The sequence below is a fragment of the Ips typographus genome, linkage group LG7 (assembly GCF_016097725.1).
Source record: "Ips typographus isolate SLU linkage group LG7, UJ_Ityp_2.0, whole genome shotgun sequence".
Lineage (NCBI taxonomy): Eukaryota > Metazoa > Arthropoda > Insecta > Coleoptera > Curculionidae > Ips > Ips typographus.
The window spans coordinates 5,052,343-5,070,769 of NC_138428.1; the positions used below are offsets into that span (position 1 = coordinate 5,052,343).

Sequence of the window (18,427 nt, forward strand, 5' to 3'; positions counted from 1 at the left end):
TTGAGATTTCTTAAATTTTTTAGTTAGTTTTTAATGGCGGTCGTTTTGTAATTTTGTACCTTGCTTCACTGTTTTCCTTGTTTTTCCGGGTTTATAATGATTTTTGTGTGTGATAACTGTGATATTTGATTTTGTCTTTTAGGCCTCAACAGAATGCAAACTTAAAGGGTTTCAACTGGTATAAAGTAAGTCTTTTGTCTATCAATAATCCGTTTAACCAAAAAGGTTAATTTCATGTCTTTCACACAGTTTGGGGGTTTGGTTAATGTATGAAAAATGTTGGAAATGTGACAGTGGTCATGAAAAGTAATGAAAGCGTATCCGGTGAAGAGAACGTGTCCAATTCTTTGGAGAGTGTGGGGCATCCTACTACCTCTGGAGAGCCCCAAGTGATCTATGTACGCCCTAATGCTCTTGAAGACGCGTACAGCCAAGATGAGGTTCCATTTTAATTTTTTTAAAATATTTTTCTGTATTTTGATTGTAGGAACGTTTGGTTGTGTCCCAGCCAAACCTGCGTAGTTCCAGATCAGACTTTCCAATTCTAGGTTGCCCATCCACAATTTTTTAGTATTTTATTATAGGCATAGTTTGCAGGCTTGGTGAACTCAACTGGTGCATTGCACCATCACGAAAGTTTAGCTAGATGCGCTAGGAAGTGTCAGAGTAGCGTTCCCCCTTCCTACTCCACCGTTTTAAAACTGGGTGGTTCCCCCTTGACTAAGTTTGATTCCACTCCTTTTATACCAAGACAACCGCCTCCATCTTACGCAGAAGTCCATGGATGGGCCAATCATCCTAGCAATATATCTAGTAGGTTACATCTAAAAGTAAGATAGCACATTCCTAGTTAACTCTAACTTTTCAGCTGATTCATACTCCTTGGGCCCTGATCCACTTTACGTGTCTTGTCCCCGATGCAGGATGATTGTGGTGTCGGACATTCACACTCAAAGGTCACAATTGGCCTACGTAATATCGGTGATACTGTGCGTGTGTCTGTGTTGGCCCTGTTGTCTCATTCCCTTCTGTTTGAAATCCTGTAGGAACACCTACCATTTTTGTCCCACCTGTCACTATTATTTAGGAGTGTACAGACCATGCTAAGCAATAAAACTGTACTGGTTGTAGCATAGTTACTTTCTGTAAATCAATCAAATGACGTCACCGAGAGTGCTGTAAATTCAGTCATTTCAAATGTTATTTGTATTCTGTTCGAAAGTCCCTCGTACACAACTAATAACTTTTGTCCTGTTCTTGTTTAGGTGGGGTGAGGGGGAGCATCGCATCCAAGCAGCGTCGCGGCGCCTTTTTGGCAGAGACGCCGCCGTCCGTTCAGTAACACGGCGCCGCCGACGGAGGCGGTTACACTTTTACCTCCCGACGTCGAAACTTTCCGCTCTCCAGTTACGAGAGTTTCTGAAATTGTGCGAGTGGTTTTTGGGGGTTCAAAATTGTGCCAGTTTCAGGGTGATTTTTGGTTCAGTCGATGCCAGTTGGGTGAGTATTTCTCCTTTAATATGTCTGCGGAATTTAATTTTGTTAAAGTGGGGAAAGTGTTTGCAAAAGTATGTGAGGGGGACATTTTACACTTTGACTTTTTCTTTAAATACGTCTGGACAAAACAATTGTGTGGATTAGAATGAAAAATTACCAGAGAACTAATAAATCCCTCTGAAGATGATTTTTCAGTCTACCAAATGTACAGACAGACTTATAAAGATTGCCCTTGATACACCCTGTATATAATGTATAGGTATATTACAACTACTTCAATTTGCGTTGTAATAACCAGAAAAAAGCACCAATCAATTCCCATCGGGATTATTCGCGTTGCTGTGTTAATTAAAGTGCCAATATCCTTATCGTTCGTTCCCTCTCCTTCCTCACCCCTTCCGCCTTCACTCCGGATATAGTTAGAGTGATTGACACATATACAACAGCTCCTTGATTTATTTGCACAGCCCTTAGGGTTAAACACTACTATCAGTAACGACTCGGAAATTTCCATTTGAAAAATAGTGTATAGTGAAAATGGAACAACATTAGAATGACGTTACAACTAAAAAAAAAAATTATTAGTAACCTATTAATGATGGCAAAATTTGAATTCAAAAAGGTCAAACAAATCCAAATCCCTACAAAACATCAATCGACTTTTGATGTTTTCGGATATAAAAATGGAAATTTTCGCTTTTCCTGACGTTCTCTCCAATACGAATTGGGAGATGTACTTGTCTCGCTCCCCCTCCACCCACCTCCTCCGTATTCTTACGGGTCTTCCTCGTGTTCGAAAACAACTTTCCGGATGTTTAGAAAGTTCAGAGAAACACAGAAATGCCCTCACGCCGCTCGTTAAAAATGCAATTTTAACGGGAAAATGCACTTAAAAATACTGCTTTTCTGATTGGTCAGCGAAACAAGTGTCACTTAATTTTAATGTGGTGATTTCAATTAAACCAGAAAAGAGCGTAATTTACGTTCAGGGTGTGAAATTATCTGTTGTTTGTGCCTCCGGAAGGAGGCGTTGACTTTCCTCCCCGCTCCCGAGCTAGAAAAATTGCCATACAAATTGCATTTTCTACTTAAACAACAAATTACCCGAGCGAATCAAAACGAGCGTGGCGTTGCCAGTGTAATTGTACGTCATTTTAATAAAATCCCCGTTTACGTTTATTATTCTTTGTTCCGTTTCTTCTCGACAGGCTTCCATTAAGTTTTTCTATCCTCCTCCACAATTTCCGTCCCCTATTTCAAATTTTAACGTTATACGAGGTAGTTTAGACGTTTTTTTGGCAAAATAGTGAAGGTGAAATTATGTAATTTATTCATACAAGCAAATTTTATTAAAGGTTTTGTAAATTACGAATTTATATACGATAGTATTAAAGTAAAATAGTAATAAGCTCTTCTGACGGTTTGATAACATGATGGTACCAGTTATTGTCAGTTTGGCTGTTCAATAAGTTTGGTTATTTTGACTCTTTTATCAGTTCTGTAATTAAACAGAGCAGTTTTGTGTCCAAAATCACTAAATGCTACTGAGAACATTCTTAAAAATACTAGAGAGTTCTACAAGTGTTTTAAAACTTTCTAGAAGTGTTTTAAATTGCCAGAGGTCTCTAAGAATCATTTTGAAAGTTCTATGGACCTCTAGATACTATTGGGAACCTGTTAAAATGTGCCTGGACCTCTAAAAGTGTCTTAGACCATCTCGTAACTGTTTTAAATTGCCACAAATCACTAGAACTATTTTGCAAATGTCTGAAACCTTTAAATGCTATTGAAAACCTTTTCAAAAGTTCCAAAGGTCTCTAGAACAATTTTGAAAGTGTCAAGGACCTCAAAATGCTACTGAGAACCTTCTTAAAAATGCTAGAGGGTTTTCTACAAGTGTTTTAAAACTTTCTAGAATTGTTTTAAATTGCCAGAGGCCTCTAGGAATCATTTTGAAAGTTCTATAGACATCTAGATACTACTGAGAATTTGTTAAAATGTCCAATCCCTCCAAAAGTGTCTTAAACCATCAGAAATCACTAAAACTATTTGGCAAATGTCGGAGATCTTTAAATTCTATTGAAAAACCTTTTCAAAAGTTCCAGAGGTCTCTAGAACAATTTTGAAAACAGAGACCTCTAAATGCTACTGAGAACCTTCTAAAAAGTGTCTTAAATCTTCCCGTAACTGTTTTAAATGGCAAATTGCTAGTTCTATAGACTTCTTAAGTGTTCTATTGTTTAATTGATTAGTTGGTCATCAGTATCACATTTAATCACCGACATATGTTCTTTGCTGATGATTGTGACGCAAGTCAGAAGTCACTGAACAGACTATAGTATTATTTGACACTTGACATTAGTTATGGAAAGAGAATGGATCGACCTCTCCACTTTCTTGGGTCACGTGGTCAACTTATGGTTTGGGATAGGTTTGTACAGGCTTTTTGCTAATTTTTGTCTTTCAGCCTATTATCTGGTACTATCAACAAAATTACAGAATTTTGCTACTCGATTTTGATTAACAATATATTTGTGTTTGTTTCAGAAAACTGGTCAATTTTAGATAATAGGGGAATTTATAGTTGGAGATTTGATCCGGTTTATCTTCGGTTATCGATTTTGTGACCATTCGAGTTTCAAATTGAATCCACACCGGATGATTAATGAATTCGGTTATTCCTTAGAACCGACGCAAAACAAAGCCAAAACCGATAATTTATACGGAAATTGTCACTTTCACCACGTTGATGAGTATTAATTTGGAAACCTCTGGGATCACAAAGTTCTATCAACCCTTTCGGGCTGAAACTTAACTGTAAACAAAATTGTAAGGGACACATTTCACCCCTCCTTTTCTCTTAAATTAATCGTATGTCTTACCACAGCGCGACATGTATTTGTCACGTCTTGGCGCAAAATAAAAGTCTGACCAAATCTGGATTTACTTTGCTGGAAAAGCAAGCGCAATTTGTACCGACAAAGGACAAAATAAATTACAGTCTTGGAAGTCAAACTTATTTCCGGGACAAAGACAATTTTTATACCTCCTGAGTTATTTAATTTGGAAAGTAAAAGCGATGTTGCCGTGGTCCATGCAAATCTGACAACGTAATTCGAGATTGCGGTCAGCCGAAAAGCCGCAAGAACCAAAAGGGAACAAACAAAAAGCTTTCAAACGAAAATTGATCGTCCGAACTGGATGGAAAAGCGATTATCCCCGGTTTTAGAGGGTCCAAAGTTGACAAGATCGGATCAAACTCATAGAAACACGTGTTGGTTGGTTTCGTTTTATTTACAAGGTGCTTTTAAAACTAGTGGGCGTGACCAATCAAGCTGGAAAGACACGCCTCCTATGTGGGCGTGATTTAGTAACTTAACAACCAATCACAAGGGCATTCATGTCGGTTGAATTTAAATTGGTTAAGTTCTAACCTTAGTCGTGTCACCTTTCAACTTACACTGCAAAAAAATTCAGTCAAAATTGTTTGTGGTCCAACTAAACGTAAAAATGTGGCAACTACGCAACGAAGAAAAAATCGTCACTTGTCCCAATTGCATCACCCCCGCCCCCACCATAATGACCATCAGCAGCGATCACCTGTCTTTATCACGTTGCCTAGTACGTTTGCTTGCGTTTTTCTTGTGTCCAGTGTGTCTGAGGAAGCTGCTCAGGACGAAACATCGGTGCAGAGCTTGCGGCATTTTATTATCTTCAAATTCATATTAGTACTGAATTTTAAATAAACACTTTATTGGAAATCAAATGATACGCCTCTGTGACACTTTGTGGTTAAGTGGGCGTGACTTTATTTAGCCCCGCCTCCATCAACAAGTGGTGAACCAATCAGAATCTTTTTCAGGGTTAAACTAACCAATCATCTAACTGGTTTTTTCGTTGCAGTGAGACAGTCTGCGATGCATTGTAAATGCAATGTGGAGCTATGTTATGGCTGCCGCAAGGGGTAACGTGAGCAACAGGACCGGTTCAGTGTTCACGGTGCAAACGGGGAACAGTTGTGGGGATCCGGGACCGTGCAGGGACGGACTCAATTCGTTTAAGGCGCGTCGTAAACCACGTGGCTTCGATCCGACCCTGTCTAGGGATGGATCCAGGGACGTACTGGCCGAGGTGCGGGTGCAAACGCCGTACAGTGGGCACAGTTTGTCGGAGACGACCCTGGATAATCAGGTGGGTGAGCGTGTATAATGTATTCAGATAAATTTGAGGCACGTTTGCGGTTAATTGGTGTTTTAAGTGCCTCCCGTGGATCGGGTTGCAAGTTTTTTTTTTTCAATTTTGGCGGTGAATTCAGGGTCGGACTTGCACAGTTTATTAATCGTGCATGGCAATTTCAACCTTGAAACAGCTGATTGATAATCCTCTGCTTCTTTTGAGGTTGACAACGCCGATTTATCATCGACTTTTCGGTTTGGAATTTGCTCCAGTTTGAGCGGAAAACTAAAAAAAACTTATTTGAATGGGGCTAGGGGGGTAGAGGAGGAAGGCTTTCTGCTTAATTGAATACGGAATGCAGATTAGACAGAAAGAAAGCCAATTTGACCTTCCAGGTTTTTCAGTCTCCTTCAGCTTTATAATGGAAGTTTCATAACTTAAAAAAGCACATTTTTCTGGATTTATTTGTCTCCCTCCAGCTTCTTGGAATAGATATTACATTATTGCCTCAGTGACTAAATAAACTATAAATCTTGTTCCTTATAGGAGAAAACCGAAACTGATTTCCATTCTACATTTCATCCGGGTAACGTGGGTGACGGTAAATGCAGTTTACGACTGTTTGTTTTGGCAACACATTTCTGGGATATTGACGGTCAAAGCGTTAAATTACATGTCAGTTAAGTATGAAAATCCTTCAACTGTATTGCAAAAGGCATAATTTATGGCTGTTCCATCACAAACTACCCAGTGTGCTGCTAGTTATGTGAATGCTGCAAATGTAGACAACTTAACACTAAAACTGTCAAAATTCAAAGTGCTTATATTTTAAAGACCAAAAAGATCTTAAAAGTTAGCCAAAAGCGTGTTTCGTAATTATCTTCGCTATCCTCTCTCTCCTCGTTTATCCCATTTTATAAAACGGGGAATTATTTAGCTGGGATGGCTGTCATGCGAGAAAAAATACGACCAACGGATGATTTAAATATATTTCAAATTTATTCCGACGGTAATCAGAAAGTGGGAGAGGGATGAGGGAGCCATCCAAATGAAAAATGATTTTAAAGCTGTTTTGAGATCCCCCGGGGGGGTAATAATAATAATAACGACATTAAAACCGGTCGCCTCACGAATATCTAATTTTTAATGGCTTCCTTAATGGCGTTCGCGCGCCATTTTTGGTCGCGTTAATTAACCGATCGTCCCGAAACGCAACAGTCGGTGTAAACATGCCCGCTCGAACATGGTGCACGTCAAAATTCGCATCACCGAAGTGCCACACAATAGGGTGCGTTTACGCCCTCGTTTCGGCCAACCCTAACCGCACTTTTTTTGGTTCGCAGGACAACACGCAACGTCGCATCTTGTCAGCCGTCAGAGGTCGCTTGAGGCAGGTGGCGGCCTCGCTCCAGGCTGCGGTACGTTTCAGGCGGTTTTCCAGACGTGGCACCACCGCCCCTGATTGGTTCGTTGACAAGAGCCACCAAGAGGACCAGGATGTGCCCGATGTCACCACCAGGGGGTGCTGGGGCTACCGTGTTGTGTTCGATCCGGCCCTGCCCATTTACTATAAAGTAAGTCACTCAGTTTGTCACTTATGTGTTATGTGAGTTGTATAATTCAATATGGTGGACTAAAACGTCAACGTCATTCTATTTGGGTGTGTTAGATGGGAAGAACAAGGGCGGATAATTTACGGGTTTAGGTGCCGTTCCGGGTCGTAACTTTGGGGATTTTTACGGGGGGGCCGTAAAGTGAAAACGACCGCAATTCATGACCCTATTGTCGGTTAATCGGCATGCGGGGGGAGTTTGGTGAAAACGGAAATAGGGACGCCATTTTGAATCCAATAAAGTCAGTGCGTTTCAATTATAGCACTAATCTGCACCTTTCTTCAAAAATAACCCACCATCTTCGTTTTTGTGTGAGCAAAAACAACGTTGCCGTTACACTCTAAAAAAGGAATTTTCCAGGGAAATTGATTAAATATCTCGCTGGCGCGGAATTTCGGTGCTACTAAAGCCCTGTCCAAGCCTGGAAAGTTTCTGTATCAAAGCGGAGCCAGGAACGTGGGACGATTTTTTGCTAAATAAAATTTAATCTCTCTTGGCTTACATACACATACAAAGGGGGTGCGAGGGAACTGCAGGGAGAGAGAAGAAGACCCATCATACAGCCCGAGATTATAAATGGGAGGTCGTGACGTGACACATTGAGTAATGCGTCCTATATACACTTCCAGAACTGGTGGGATGGAGAGGGAGAGGAATAGATGGTCCGGATCCGGTGTTTGCCCTTAACACGAACGGTCGGACGCTAATTTACATATTTCACGGCTAAACCCTTTTCAAATTCGATTTAGGTTCTTGGTACGTCTCTTTCCCTTCGCCCGTTTAATCAGCCCTAATGTGTACCTATACACTCGTGTTAATTCCGGCTTATCAGCGGTTGATTATTGGCTTCCTTGTTTGCCAACAAATTCAGTTTGATTGGCGTTTAATAAATCCGGCCGGGATGTTTTCATAGTAGGTAGATTTACGGTGATGGAGACCAGCGCGCTTTGTTTATTGCGGGCTTTTGACTGTTTTTTCAAGTGTTTTGAGGCTCTTTTGAGGATATCATTGCACCACGTCAAAGAGGTATATTTCTTATAATTTTGTTTTGTCCAAGCGAGATGGAATGTTTGGGGCCACGTTTAGAAATAAGTCCACGTCCGTAATTTGACACATTGTCATGTGACAATGTAAAAACGATACTAACCAACTTACTATTGTAATCATTATTAACTTTTCAATATTGTTAATTTAGTCTTATTTTTACTTAACAAGAAGTGCTACTATTGTGACCACCTACTGTTGTTAAATGTGTTATAATTTTGATTGTTACAACCAAAATCGCATAACAACTTGTTACTATTGATTTTTCAGAGGATTTTCCTGTAAAATTTGGATAGTTACCTATTTTAAATGAAATCGACGATGAGGAATCTAGTATTTCATTAGAAGTACCTACACATTTGATTTTATTTTGCATCATACATTTTCTTAACTTGCGAGTAAGGAGGTTTTTGAGAGATACAGGAAAATCCATTCATATTGACTGCAGAAATATTCCAAGATGTATGTCAATGGTGTATACCGATTATCGCGGTAATATAGTTGATGGAACATCTCCACATTTAAGAATACAGTTGCAATTTGCAAAGTTCACAGAGTCCTACCAACTTTACACTTAGTGGCTCAAGGAAGTTATTAGAAGTGTATGACAGACTCTCTCCAAGAATTTAAAACAAGTCACATCTGTAATCGTTAATCATATAGCATACAATTTCCGACAACAGAAGCACAAAATACAGTAAAACAAAAATTTAAGAAAAACAGTGAATTTCTTGGGATAATTAGTGCAATTGACAGCACACATCTAGCTATACAAGCTTCCCCTTTTGAAGATTAATAGAAAAATATACTCAGTACAGATACGGGCAAACCCCTCAATAAAGTTTTAATTTTAAATTAAAATTTTGATGATAATAATAGGTAAGGAGTAAAGAGTGACAGACCAATTATTAACAATGACCACGTTCATAAGAACAAATCGATTAGCAATCGGATTTTAAATTCGATGAGCAGAATGACGTTTAAGTAATGCTTTTTTGATTAGTAATCGATTTATTTCAGTGCATTTAGAAGAAAATTGTCTAGCCATAACAATTTGTGATATGTATTGTTAAATAAAGACAATATTTAAAGATTTTGTTTGATAGAAAATGTGAATTTAGATCACTTTTTAAAACGGTCGCTTTTCAGATGGTTTTTCACTGTAAACAATTATCTCTTTAGAAAATCCATACAAAATGAGGCTACACCTACCCAATTTGGGCCATACGGGTGATTTTAATTCGTTTTGGAACAGTCTAAACTAATTTAAATTCGGCCGGAGGTGTAAATACGTTGAGCATGCAACTCGTTTTAAACAGTTTAGAATACCAAGTTAGGGCCTTAATCTGTTTGGGACACTCCAACGAACTGTCAAAAGCAACTAATAAAGGTCAATTAGTGGTTTTTGACATTTTTTTGGAGTATGCTAGTACGAAACTTTAAAAACAATTAATTTCAGTGGCTTATGGTGGTATCGCTGGCAGTTCTCTACAACGTCATCTTCGTTTTGGGCAGGGCCGTATTCTGGGAGTTAAACAACAGCGTGCCCGCCCTCTGGTGGACGCTGGACTATTTATGTGACACCATCTACATTTTGGACACTGCGATACATGCACACGAAGGTGAGGTTTTACCTAATTTTCAGTCTAAATAACAAACTTGTCTTAAAACATTTTTTCTGCCCGATTGGCCATAATTCAATAAAGTCAACTGCGTGTTCCCGGGGATAAAAATTATCCCGGCAAACAAAGGGTCGTCCGCCGCTGTTTGTCGACGCTTTAAGAGAATTACCGTTAGGTGTTTTTTTGCCGTTAAACGCTCCTTTTTTCTACAAGGAGAAAGAATAATCGGTGGAGTAGCTCAAATATTAGTTTAACCGGTGCGTCATTATACACGGGATAAGGGAAGGGGGGTATAGAGAGTCCCATAAGCGTCAAAGCCAATAAGAGTTACGAGGCTCGTCTCTGGGAAAAAGCAAATGGGCTTTAATTAGAGTCTATTTGCCCTGGTTAAGCGATATTTGCGGACAAACAACCCCCGGCACGCTATCCTCGAAACGACTTAATTGAATTGGCGCTTGATTAATTCCCTCTTTTCCCGATCATTTTCTTAATGCTACTACAATACAACCTACACTTTTAACGTGAAAAAAAAGCCATTATAAATAGTAACTGAAATTTATTAACAGTTGTAACCTTTATGGTTAGGAGCGTGTTCCTAGTTTGTGAGTGGATTTGACCTACCACAAACTACCACACAGAGTGTTGAGATTTACGCAAATGCTGCACATGTAGACTTAGTATAATCTAGTTTATTAGTGGGGAGTGGTCGTGAAGATTGTAATTACGCCACTGAAAGTGTGGTACCACCACCATGACCTAAAAAATCCAAATAATTACTCCTTTTCCACTAAAAAAACGGTCAAATACCAGCGTTTCTTATAAACTGCGTGAACCTTGGGGTACTTTGACAATTACTGGAGGGTTTTGCCAAAATGAATGGTACTCGTATTCTGCGAAGTATTTGTGAAGGTGGGTCCAACAAAATTGGTGTAAAATTATGTTTAGTTATTTAGTTAACCACAAGTGTAACTGAAAACTTTGTTGAGTTGAGTTCTTGACAATTCTAGTTTTTGATTTTTCAAGGTCAAACGGTGCATGGTACCAAGAAGTGTATAGACGGTAAAAGTTGCATCCCATCGAGGTGCATTTGTGGTAAAAATTTCAGACCTCTAACCTGAAACGTTCCTGAGATATTGAGCAAAAACTGCAAAAAAACGAGAGTCAACTTTGACGCCCTCTAGCGGCTAAACGGGGCAACTTAGCCGTGTCTGCTCAACGTCACGTGCTCATAGCCCCGTTCATTAGCTTTCTTTTGTTATACGGTGGTTTTATACAGGATGTTTCAAATAAGTGAGTTATAGACGATTTTCTGGAAAAGTGCACAAAAATTTCGTTCAAATTATGAATTTCTGCTGAGGAGAGTGGTCAAAGAAGGCTGTTAGAGCAAAAACAATTGAATATCGATACAAACATTTTAAAAAATTATAAGTTTGGTGTGTTTCTCAGATTTGGGACACCCTATATACTGATGGATTATCTAGGAATAAAGTATATGCAAATAACTACTCCATTGTATTGACAATGACTCGGTTATTTTGACAATTATAGGGTGGTTCAATATACCAAATTGTAGCCCTTGAAATTCTGTTTTGACCACCCTGTATAGCGTTTTTACATAAAACGTGGAATAACTGAGTTGTTTGTTGTAAAGATTTTGACAGTTTTTTACTGTGACAGCCTATAACTGTTATTCTGACAGTTAGGGTAGTTCAATATACCAATTTGTAGTCCTTGAAATTCTCTTTTGATCACCCTGTATACCATATATAGTAGAAATGTCACGCTACCGAAAGATTGAAGCTTTTATACCGGGAATGTGTTGTCCAAAAGGGAAAACATATAGAACATCTGTTCAATTAAAACAGATTATTATATATTTTTAAAAATTAAAAATAAATTTAGATGTCTTAAATTGTGACAATAACAATGACAAGTTTGACAGTTATTTTCCCTATCAAGGAAAATTTTCAATTAAGCATAAAGTAATTTTCTCTCGAAGCCATTTCCAAATTTGTCCAACAGAGGGCGCATCATGGCTGTCTAGGCGCCATCTACCGCTTTCATCCGTGATTACGGTTAAGCGTTTCGAATTTACTGTTTTTTTTCACTGATGATGTCTCATTTTTTTTTTAAAAACATGAACCACCATGAATCCTGGTACGAAAAATGCTTTCTAGCTCTGCGGATTGACAAAATTTCGAAACAAGAGTTTTACCATTAAAATCCTTTCCCAAAAATCGAGCTTTTAGACATTTTTCGTTGCTTTGTCCTAACTGCCCGAAGAAATGGGGTTTACCGGTCAAAACATTCCAAATCCATACACCGGCTTGAAAATAAAATGGTATAATATGCTATTTACGCTACGCCTAGTGACATAATATACTATTGTAAACCGTCATCATTGTAGGTTAGGTTAGTCTTGTAATTCTTACATTATTTAAGTTCAATCTACATGTGCAGCATTTCTGTAAACTCCACGTCAGTGATGGCCGATTGCACCAACGTACTTTTAAGCTGACTTAGTTAAGTCTTGTTTCGACTGTGACTTTTGCAACCTGAATCATCACATGCAAATTGCAACTTAGCTTAAATAAACTCATGAGTCAAAAAAAAAACAACAATTTTTAGGTTACTTGGAACAAGGACTACTGGTGACGGATCCGTCCAAGTTGCGCGCCCACTATCTCCAATCGAAATCCTGGAAAACGGACGTGCTCGCGGTGTTGCCAACCGATTTGGCGTACGTGTGGTGGGCGCCGTACGATTGCGCGGAACGCGTGCCGTGCAGCGTTATAGTGCGTCTCAATCGGCTGTTCAAGTTGCCACGCCTGTGGGAGTGGTTCGAGCGGACCGAAACCGACACAAACTACCCGAACGTGTTTCGAATTTGTAAAGTGGTGCTCGCCATTCTCGTGCTAATCCATTGGAACGCTTGCTTGTACTTTGCCATTAGTTACGCAATCGGTAAGTCGACTCGTCTACGATCCAGAATCCAAAGGACTAAATTTCTAAACCGTTACGATTCAAAATAAAGCAGACTAGACAATCTTCTAACTTATTTACAAAACTTAAAACTAATAATATTCTACTTGCCAGAAGCGAAACTTGAAATCTTTATGGGTACCCACAGTCAACAGTTCCGATCATCAGAACAGATCACCTCTGGTAGATCTTTTCTTTGCCTGTGTGTCGGATCCTCCTTTGCTGTCTTGATCAGGACAAACTCCCTGAACTTCTTCTTTTTAGAAAATAGCTCAAACGTAAGCTGTTTTCAAAAATCTGCTAACCAAACAACGCCCTTCCAGCCTCTTTAAAGGTTTCGGTCCAAATGTCTGAATTACTGGGGAAAGTACAAACTTGGAGACAGACACCACCAGCCTCTTCAGAGCTTCAGCCAAGTTTTTCTTTTCCCTTGTCATGATTATTATCATCCTGAAGATGAGATTTACTCAAATCTCCCTCACTTCCTAGTTGCATGATAATATCGTCATAACTGGCATCAGATTCGCCCTGACCATTCATTCTAATAATCTAGTAAATAAAGGAAATTTAAATAAATAAGCTTGAATAAAAATTCTATTATAGGGATGCCAAGTTATTTTTAAGGTAAATAACTAAACCTATCTAACTTACTTTCTACCTAAAAATCCTGTTTCTAAATATATCATTGAAACTACAAATGTCTTTAATACAAAAAATTACAAACTACTTACAACTAATACTCTTCGTCAAAGAGTCCAAATTGTCCAAAATAAACCGTCAGTTGACCAATCTTCTTCTTTTCCGTTGAGGTGGATTTTTAACTGCAAAGGCTGTATCTCGGTAACAGCCGGGAGGTCTCCTCGGTTATCGATTTAACCACTTCTGGAATAGGTCCTCTATCACAATCTGCTGGTAGCACTCGGTATTACACTCAGTAACTTCCGTTCCGGAAGGAAACAGCTTTCTAAGATCCCCTGATCTTCAATAGTCTGATTTTTGCCGAATTTTTTAGAAAACTGACTTTCCAGCTCTCATTAAAAGTCTCTCTTGACAATCAACAACCAAAAACAAAAAAAAACCTTTTTTCCCACCTTCTACCTCCACGTACCACCTTTTTCACCTCCTTTGAAGTTCATCAAGTAATACTATTAATTTTCTACTACATACAATCCTACTAAAACTAACTATAATGGTAAACACTTGACATCCCTACAAAAATGTACCTTTTCTATAAATTAAATTTTCTTTATTTTCTTGAAAAAAAATCCTTATTTTCAAGACACCTTTTACCATTTTTTTTCTTGACAAATTTGGAGAAGTTTCTAGCCTTACAACAGACCTAAACAGAACCTTAGTTAATGAATTCAGTCAGAGAACCACTTTTTGATCGTTGTTTTTGATGGTACAGGTTTTGGCACGGACAACTGGGTGTACAATTTGGACGGAGCGAAAAATTCTACCCTGGCCCGCCAGTACATTTACAGTTTTTACTGGTCCACTTTGACCCTTACCACAATTGGAGAAACTCCAGTTCCGGAAAACAACGCCGAATACCTGTTCGTTGTCGCCGACTTTCTGGCCGGAGTCCTAATTTTCGCCACTATTGTCGGTAAGTTTGGCAACATGTAATATGAAAACCTCCTCTTAAAAAAACAAAAAACTTACGGCTGATCAAAATATTTTTTGAGTGAACCATCAAGCTGTGTTGCCGGTTTAAACATAATTTCCTGCGTGGAAATTTGGATCGGACGCGATCTAATCAAGTGCATCAGTTATTTGAGATGTTTTTAATTTGTCGCGACGGCAATCGGGGCTGATGTTTACTGTATTTGGTGCACTTTAGCACAATACGAGGGAGGCATTGAAATTTTTGTACATTTCAGGCAACATCGGATCGATGATTTCCAACATGAACGTGGCTAGAGTCGATTTTCAGAATCGGATGGACGGCGTCAAACAGTACATGGCATTTCGGAAAGTGGGCAGAGAGTTGGAGGCTCGCGTTATCCGGTTTGTATTCCAGAGAAAGAGATTTATATTGTCGTTTAAGAGCATTTTTGATGGAAGAAAAACGGCAACGCTGCCTACTTTTAAGTGAATTCGTCGTGACACCTTCTATCGTTTTTAAAAATTTGATCAGCTAGAGTCCGGATTAAAAAGCACTATAATCGTGAAAAAAAGCATAAAAATCTGTAAAATGCAAATATTTTTACTTTTTTGAGTTTTAGAATTTTTTTAAAGTTTTTAAACTGTTTTAGAAGCATACGAAAGATTTTTGACATTTGGAAGGTTTTTGGACAGTTTAAAGAGCATATTAAAGGTTCTGGAATGCTTTAGAGGCATTTGGAAATTCTTAGACGGTTCTGGATTTTTTTTGAAGCGTTTAGACTGTTTTGTTATCTTTTGGGAGCATCTGGACTAGTTGAAGAGCATTTGGAACCTTTTAGACTGTTCTAAAAGCTTTTGGAAGCTTCTACATTGTTTTGAAAGGCTTCCGACTGTTTTAGAAGCATTTTGGTGTTTCTGCAGTGTTTTGAAATCTTTTTAGACTACTTTAGGAGCATTGAAGGTTCTGGACTGCTTTTAAGGCATTTGAAACCTTGTAGACGGTTCTAGAAACTTTGAAACTGTTTTAAAAGCTTTTAGACTAGTTGAAGATCATTTGGAAGACTTTCGACTGCTTGAGAAGCATTTTGGAGTTTCTATAGTGTTTTTTTTGTAATTCTATCCGTTTTCGAGATATTTTCCAAAAACTACTTTGATGCACTTTTTACCGAAAATTAGTTCAATACTTTAACACCCTGTAACTTGGTTATTTTTGGGAGTTCAGGGTGGTTCAACCACTCAAACAAATCGTCTTGAACTGCTCTTTTCAGGGGTGTGGAGCAAAAAATTGTGTATAGGATGAGCAAAAATAATGATCCACTAACAATTTTGTGCACACCCTGTATACAGGTAACTGTATTGAAGTTCAAACGTTACGTAGTTTGGTTTAGTGATCCATTAGGAACAATTTTGCAAGGCATTTTGAAGTTTCTATAGTGTTTTGGAATGTTTTTAGACTACTTCGAAGCATTTGGTCAGTTTACATTTGTAAATTGACACTTATCCATTTTGAAACAGATAATTGGTATATTTTTGTCTCTCAGAAGCTTTCAATATCTCAATATAGCTATTGCAATTGTAAGTTAGTTTATTCAACTTAAAAACCAAACAAAAAATAGCAGCAAATAAGCACAAAAAAAGCAAAAAAAATCTGTCAAATGACATGTTTTTGCGTAAATCGTACACATTTAGATGTCAAAGGTTGGTTGCTTTTATTATTTTTACGAAAAAGCAATAAAATTCCTAGAAATACGGACTATTTTTGTGTGTTTCTCAAGGTGGTTTGCGTACACGTGGCAAGAAAGTGGAGCCCTAGACGAGGAGCGTGTCTTGTCCGCGTTACCGGACAAATTGAAAGCGGAAATAGCGATCAGAGTGCACCTGGACACGTTGAGGAAGGTGCGCATTTTCCAGGATTGCGAACCCGGCCTGCTCGAAGCTTTAGTCCTGAAGCTTCGCCTCCAGGTTTGTTTCCCCGTCTCTTTGATTGTGCTTTTTCCGTGAAAATTGTTGTAGGTATTCTCTCCCGGTGATTACATATGCAGGAAAGGGGACGTGGGCAAGGAGATGTACATCGTGAAACGAGGACGGTTGCAAGTAGTAGCCGATGATGGTTGTACCGTGTTGGCTACTTTGGGTGCTGGCAGTGTCTTTGGGGAGGTACCACAAATCCATTTGTTGTTTCTTAAACCGACTCTTAAAGTTGTAGGTTAGCGTGTTGGATATTGCCGGAAACCGAACAGGAAATCGACGTACGGCGAACGTACGTTCTTTGGGGTATTCGGACTTATTTTGTTTGGCTAAAGATGATCTCTTGGTGGCTTTGGCCGACTACCCTGAGGTGAGTTCTCCAGAGTGTTCAAGCGCAAGTTAAGTGTCTTTCCTTCCTTCATGAACCCCCCAACTAACAGGGGGGAAATTGGCTTCTGCTCCCTTTATGGGGCAATTTTCCAGGGGTTTTTTTTCTGCCCAGGAAAGTCATCCCCAGGCAGGCCTCTCAGTGCTTTTCACAAACCAAACTCCATAAATGTCTTTTGCAGGCTAAAGCGACATTAATCGAGCGCGGTTGCCAGCTTTTGCGTAAAGACGGCCTCCTTGACGAGGACGTGTTCAAACGGGCCAAAGCCACCCAACACTCTATGGAAGATAGTCTCAAAAAGTTGGAAGGAAGCGTGGAAACAATTCAGGCTAGACTTGCCCGATTGTTGGCCGAGTTTGCAGCCAGTCAGGCGAAATTGAAACAACGATTAAGTCGGATTGAAGCCAGGTTACTATTGTAATTTATCTTTTTTCCGTAATAACTGACTTTTTCACAGATCGGAACGGGAACGAGAAGATAACATATCGGAAAGTTTGACAGTGCCCGCGGTGCGCAAGCGTTTACGCTCTTACGAAATTCGTCGACAAGACTTTGCGTCAGATTTGGCGCCACGCCATAAAACCATGTAGAAACATACATATCGGTTGACCCAACTATGGAAGCCACGTTGCCGGTTTCTTTTCACAGTTTACAACACACGACTCACTCTAGCCGGTTCTAGAACTACCGCCTACGGCAGCCTTAAAGACAGCGTGATACAGAAGCCAGAGTATATATATTATATTATATTATATTGTAAATACGGCTTATATATATTTTTAAAAAAGTTTCAATCAAACAAACCAGTTCTCTTTTATAGATGGGGGGGAAAAACTATAAACCAGATTGGAATACGCGTTTATTTTTGTATACTGTCCGAAAAATATAGGCTATAAAATTACCAGTTTAATAATTAAATAAATTTGTTAATAAAACTTTAATAGTTCATTTTACTAGAGGAAAATCAGACAAAAATTGGAAAAACCTCGTTTATTCAAATAGGCGTCGTCGCCGCAATAAAATAATCAAAATTCTCAAATATAAAAAGGTATCTCTCCTGGAATTTCTTTCGAATTAAATCAATTACAACAATTTCCTTACAATCTAAGCTTTCCTTTCAGCCACACCACCAATCGGATAAACTCACTAGCAGGAACGGCCACGCCCCACTCGAACAGAAAGGGGCGTGATCGTTCCCTGCCACGCCCTCCAACGTCAGAGAGCCAATACAATGAGAACAATAACAGTCAGGAATTGGACAGTGTTGCCATTATCAAAATAAATAAAACATATTTGTGTAAATATATTATAAATTACTATATACGACTAAATCTACTCATTTAACCTAGTACGATAAAGAAATTTGCAATAATTACACAATGAATACAAAATAATATCTCAATAATTGTTGTTAAATGTTTTGTGATTTGTGACGTTAATTTAAAATACTTTCGCGTCTCTTCGGAGCGGCTGAGATCAAACAATGACAGAAACGGTATATTGCCGTAAATCCCTCTCATTTTCAAATA

At 38.8% G+C, this 18,427-nt stretch overlaps 2 protein-coding genes across 5 annotated transcripts; both read left to right on the top strand.

Annotated features, from left to right (window-relative positions):
* The first annotated feature begins 49 nt into the window (after positions 1–49).
* Positions 50–1,130, top strand: LOC145732169 (lipopolysaccharide-induced tumor necrosis factor-alpha factor-like). Its single transcript, XM_081984270.1, has 5 exons — positions 50–185; positions 250–440; positions 488–548; positions 598–813; positions 869–1,130. The coding sequence occupies exons 2-5, from the start codon at positions 270–272 to the stop codon at positions 1,105–1,107; spliced, it is 687 nt and encodes a 228-aa protein (XP_081840396.1). The 5' UTR covers positions 50–185; positions 250–269; the 3' UTR covers positions 1,108–1,130.
* Positions 1,131–1,279: 149 nt separating this feature from the next.
* Positions 1,280–17,701, top strand: CngA (Cyclic nucleotide-gated ion channel subunit A). Of its 4 annotated transcripts, none has more exons than XM_081984156.1 (12): positions 1,280–1,500; positions 5,401–5,688; positions 7,017–7,247; positions 9,790–9,952; positions 12,581–12,916; positions 14,343–14,543; positions 14,818–14,944; positions 16,318–16,504; positions 16,556–16,699; positions 16,749–16,880; positions 17,080–17,306; positions 17,356–17,701. In XM_081984156.1, the coding sequence occupies exons 2-12, from the start codon at positions 5,431–5,433 to the stop codon at positions 17,486–17,488; spliced, it is 2,139 nt and encodes a 712-aa protein (XP_081840282.1). In that variant the 5' UTR covers positions 1,280–1,500; positions 5,401–5,430; the 3' UTR covers positions 17,489–17,701. The 4 variants fall into 4 exon arrangements, with proteins under 4 accessions (XP_081840282.1, XP_081840283.1, XP_081840284.1 ...); XM_081984157.1 differs by lacking the exon at positions 1,280–1,500 and adding an exon at positions 4,969–5,118; XM_081984158.1 differs by lacking the exon at positions 1,280–1,500 and adding an exon at positions 5,221–5,334.
* The last annotated feature ends 726 nt before the right edge of the window (positions 17,702–18,427 follow it).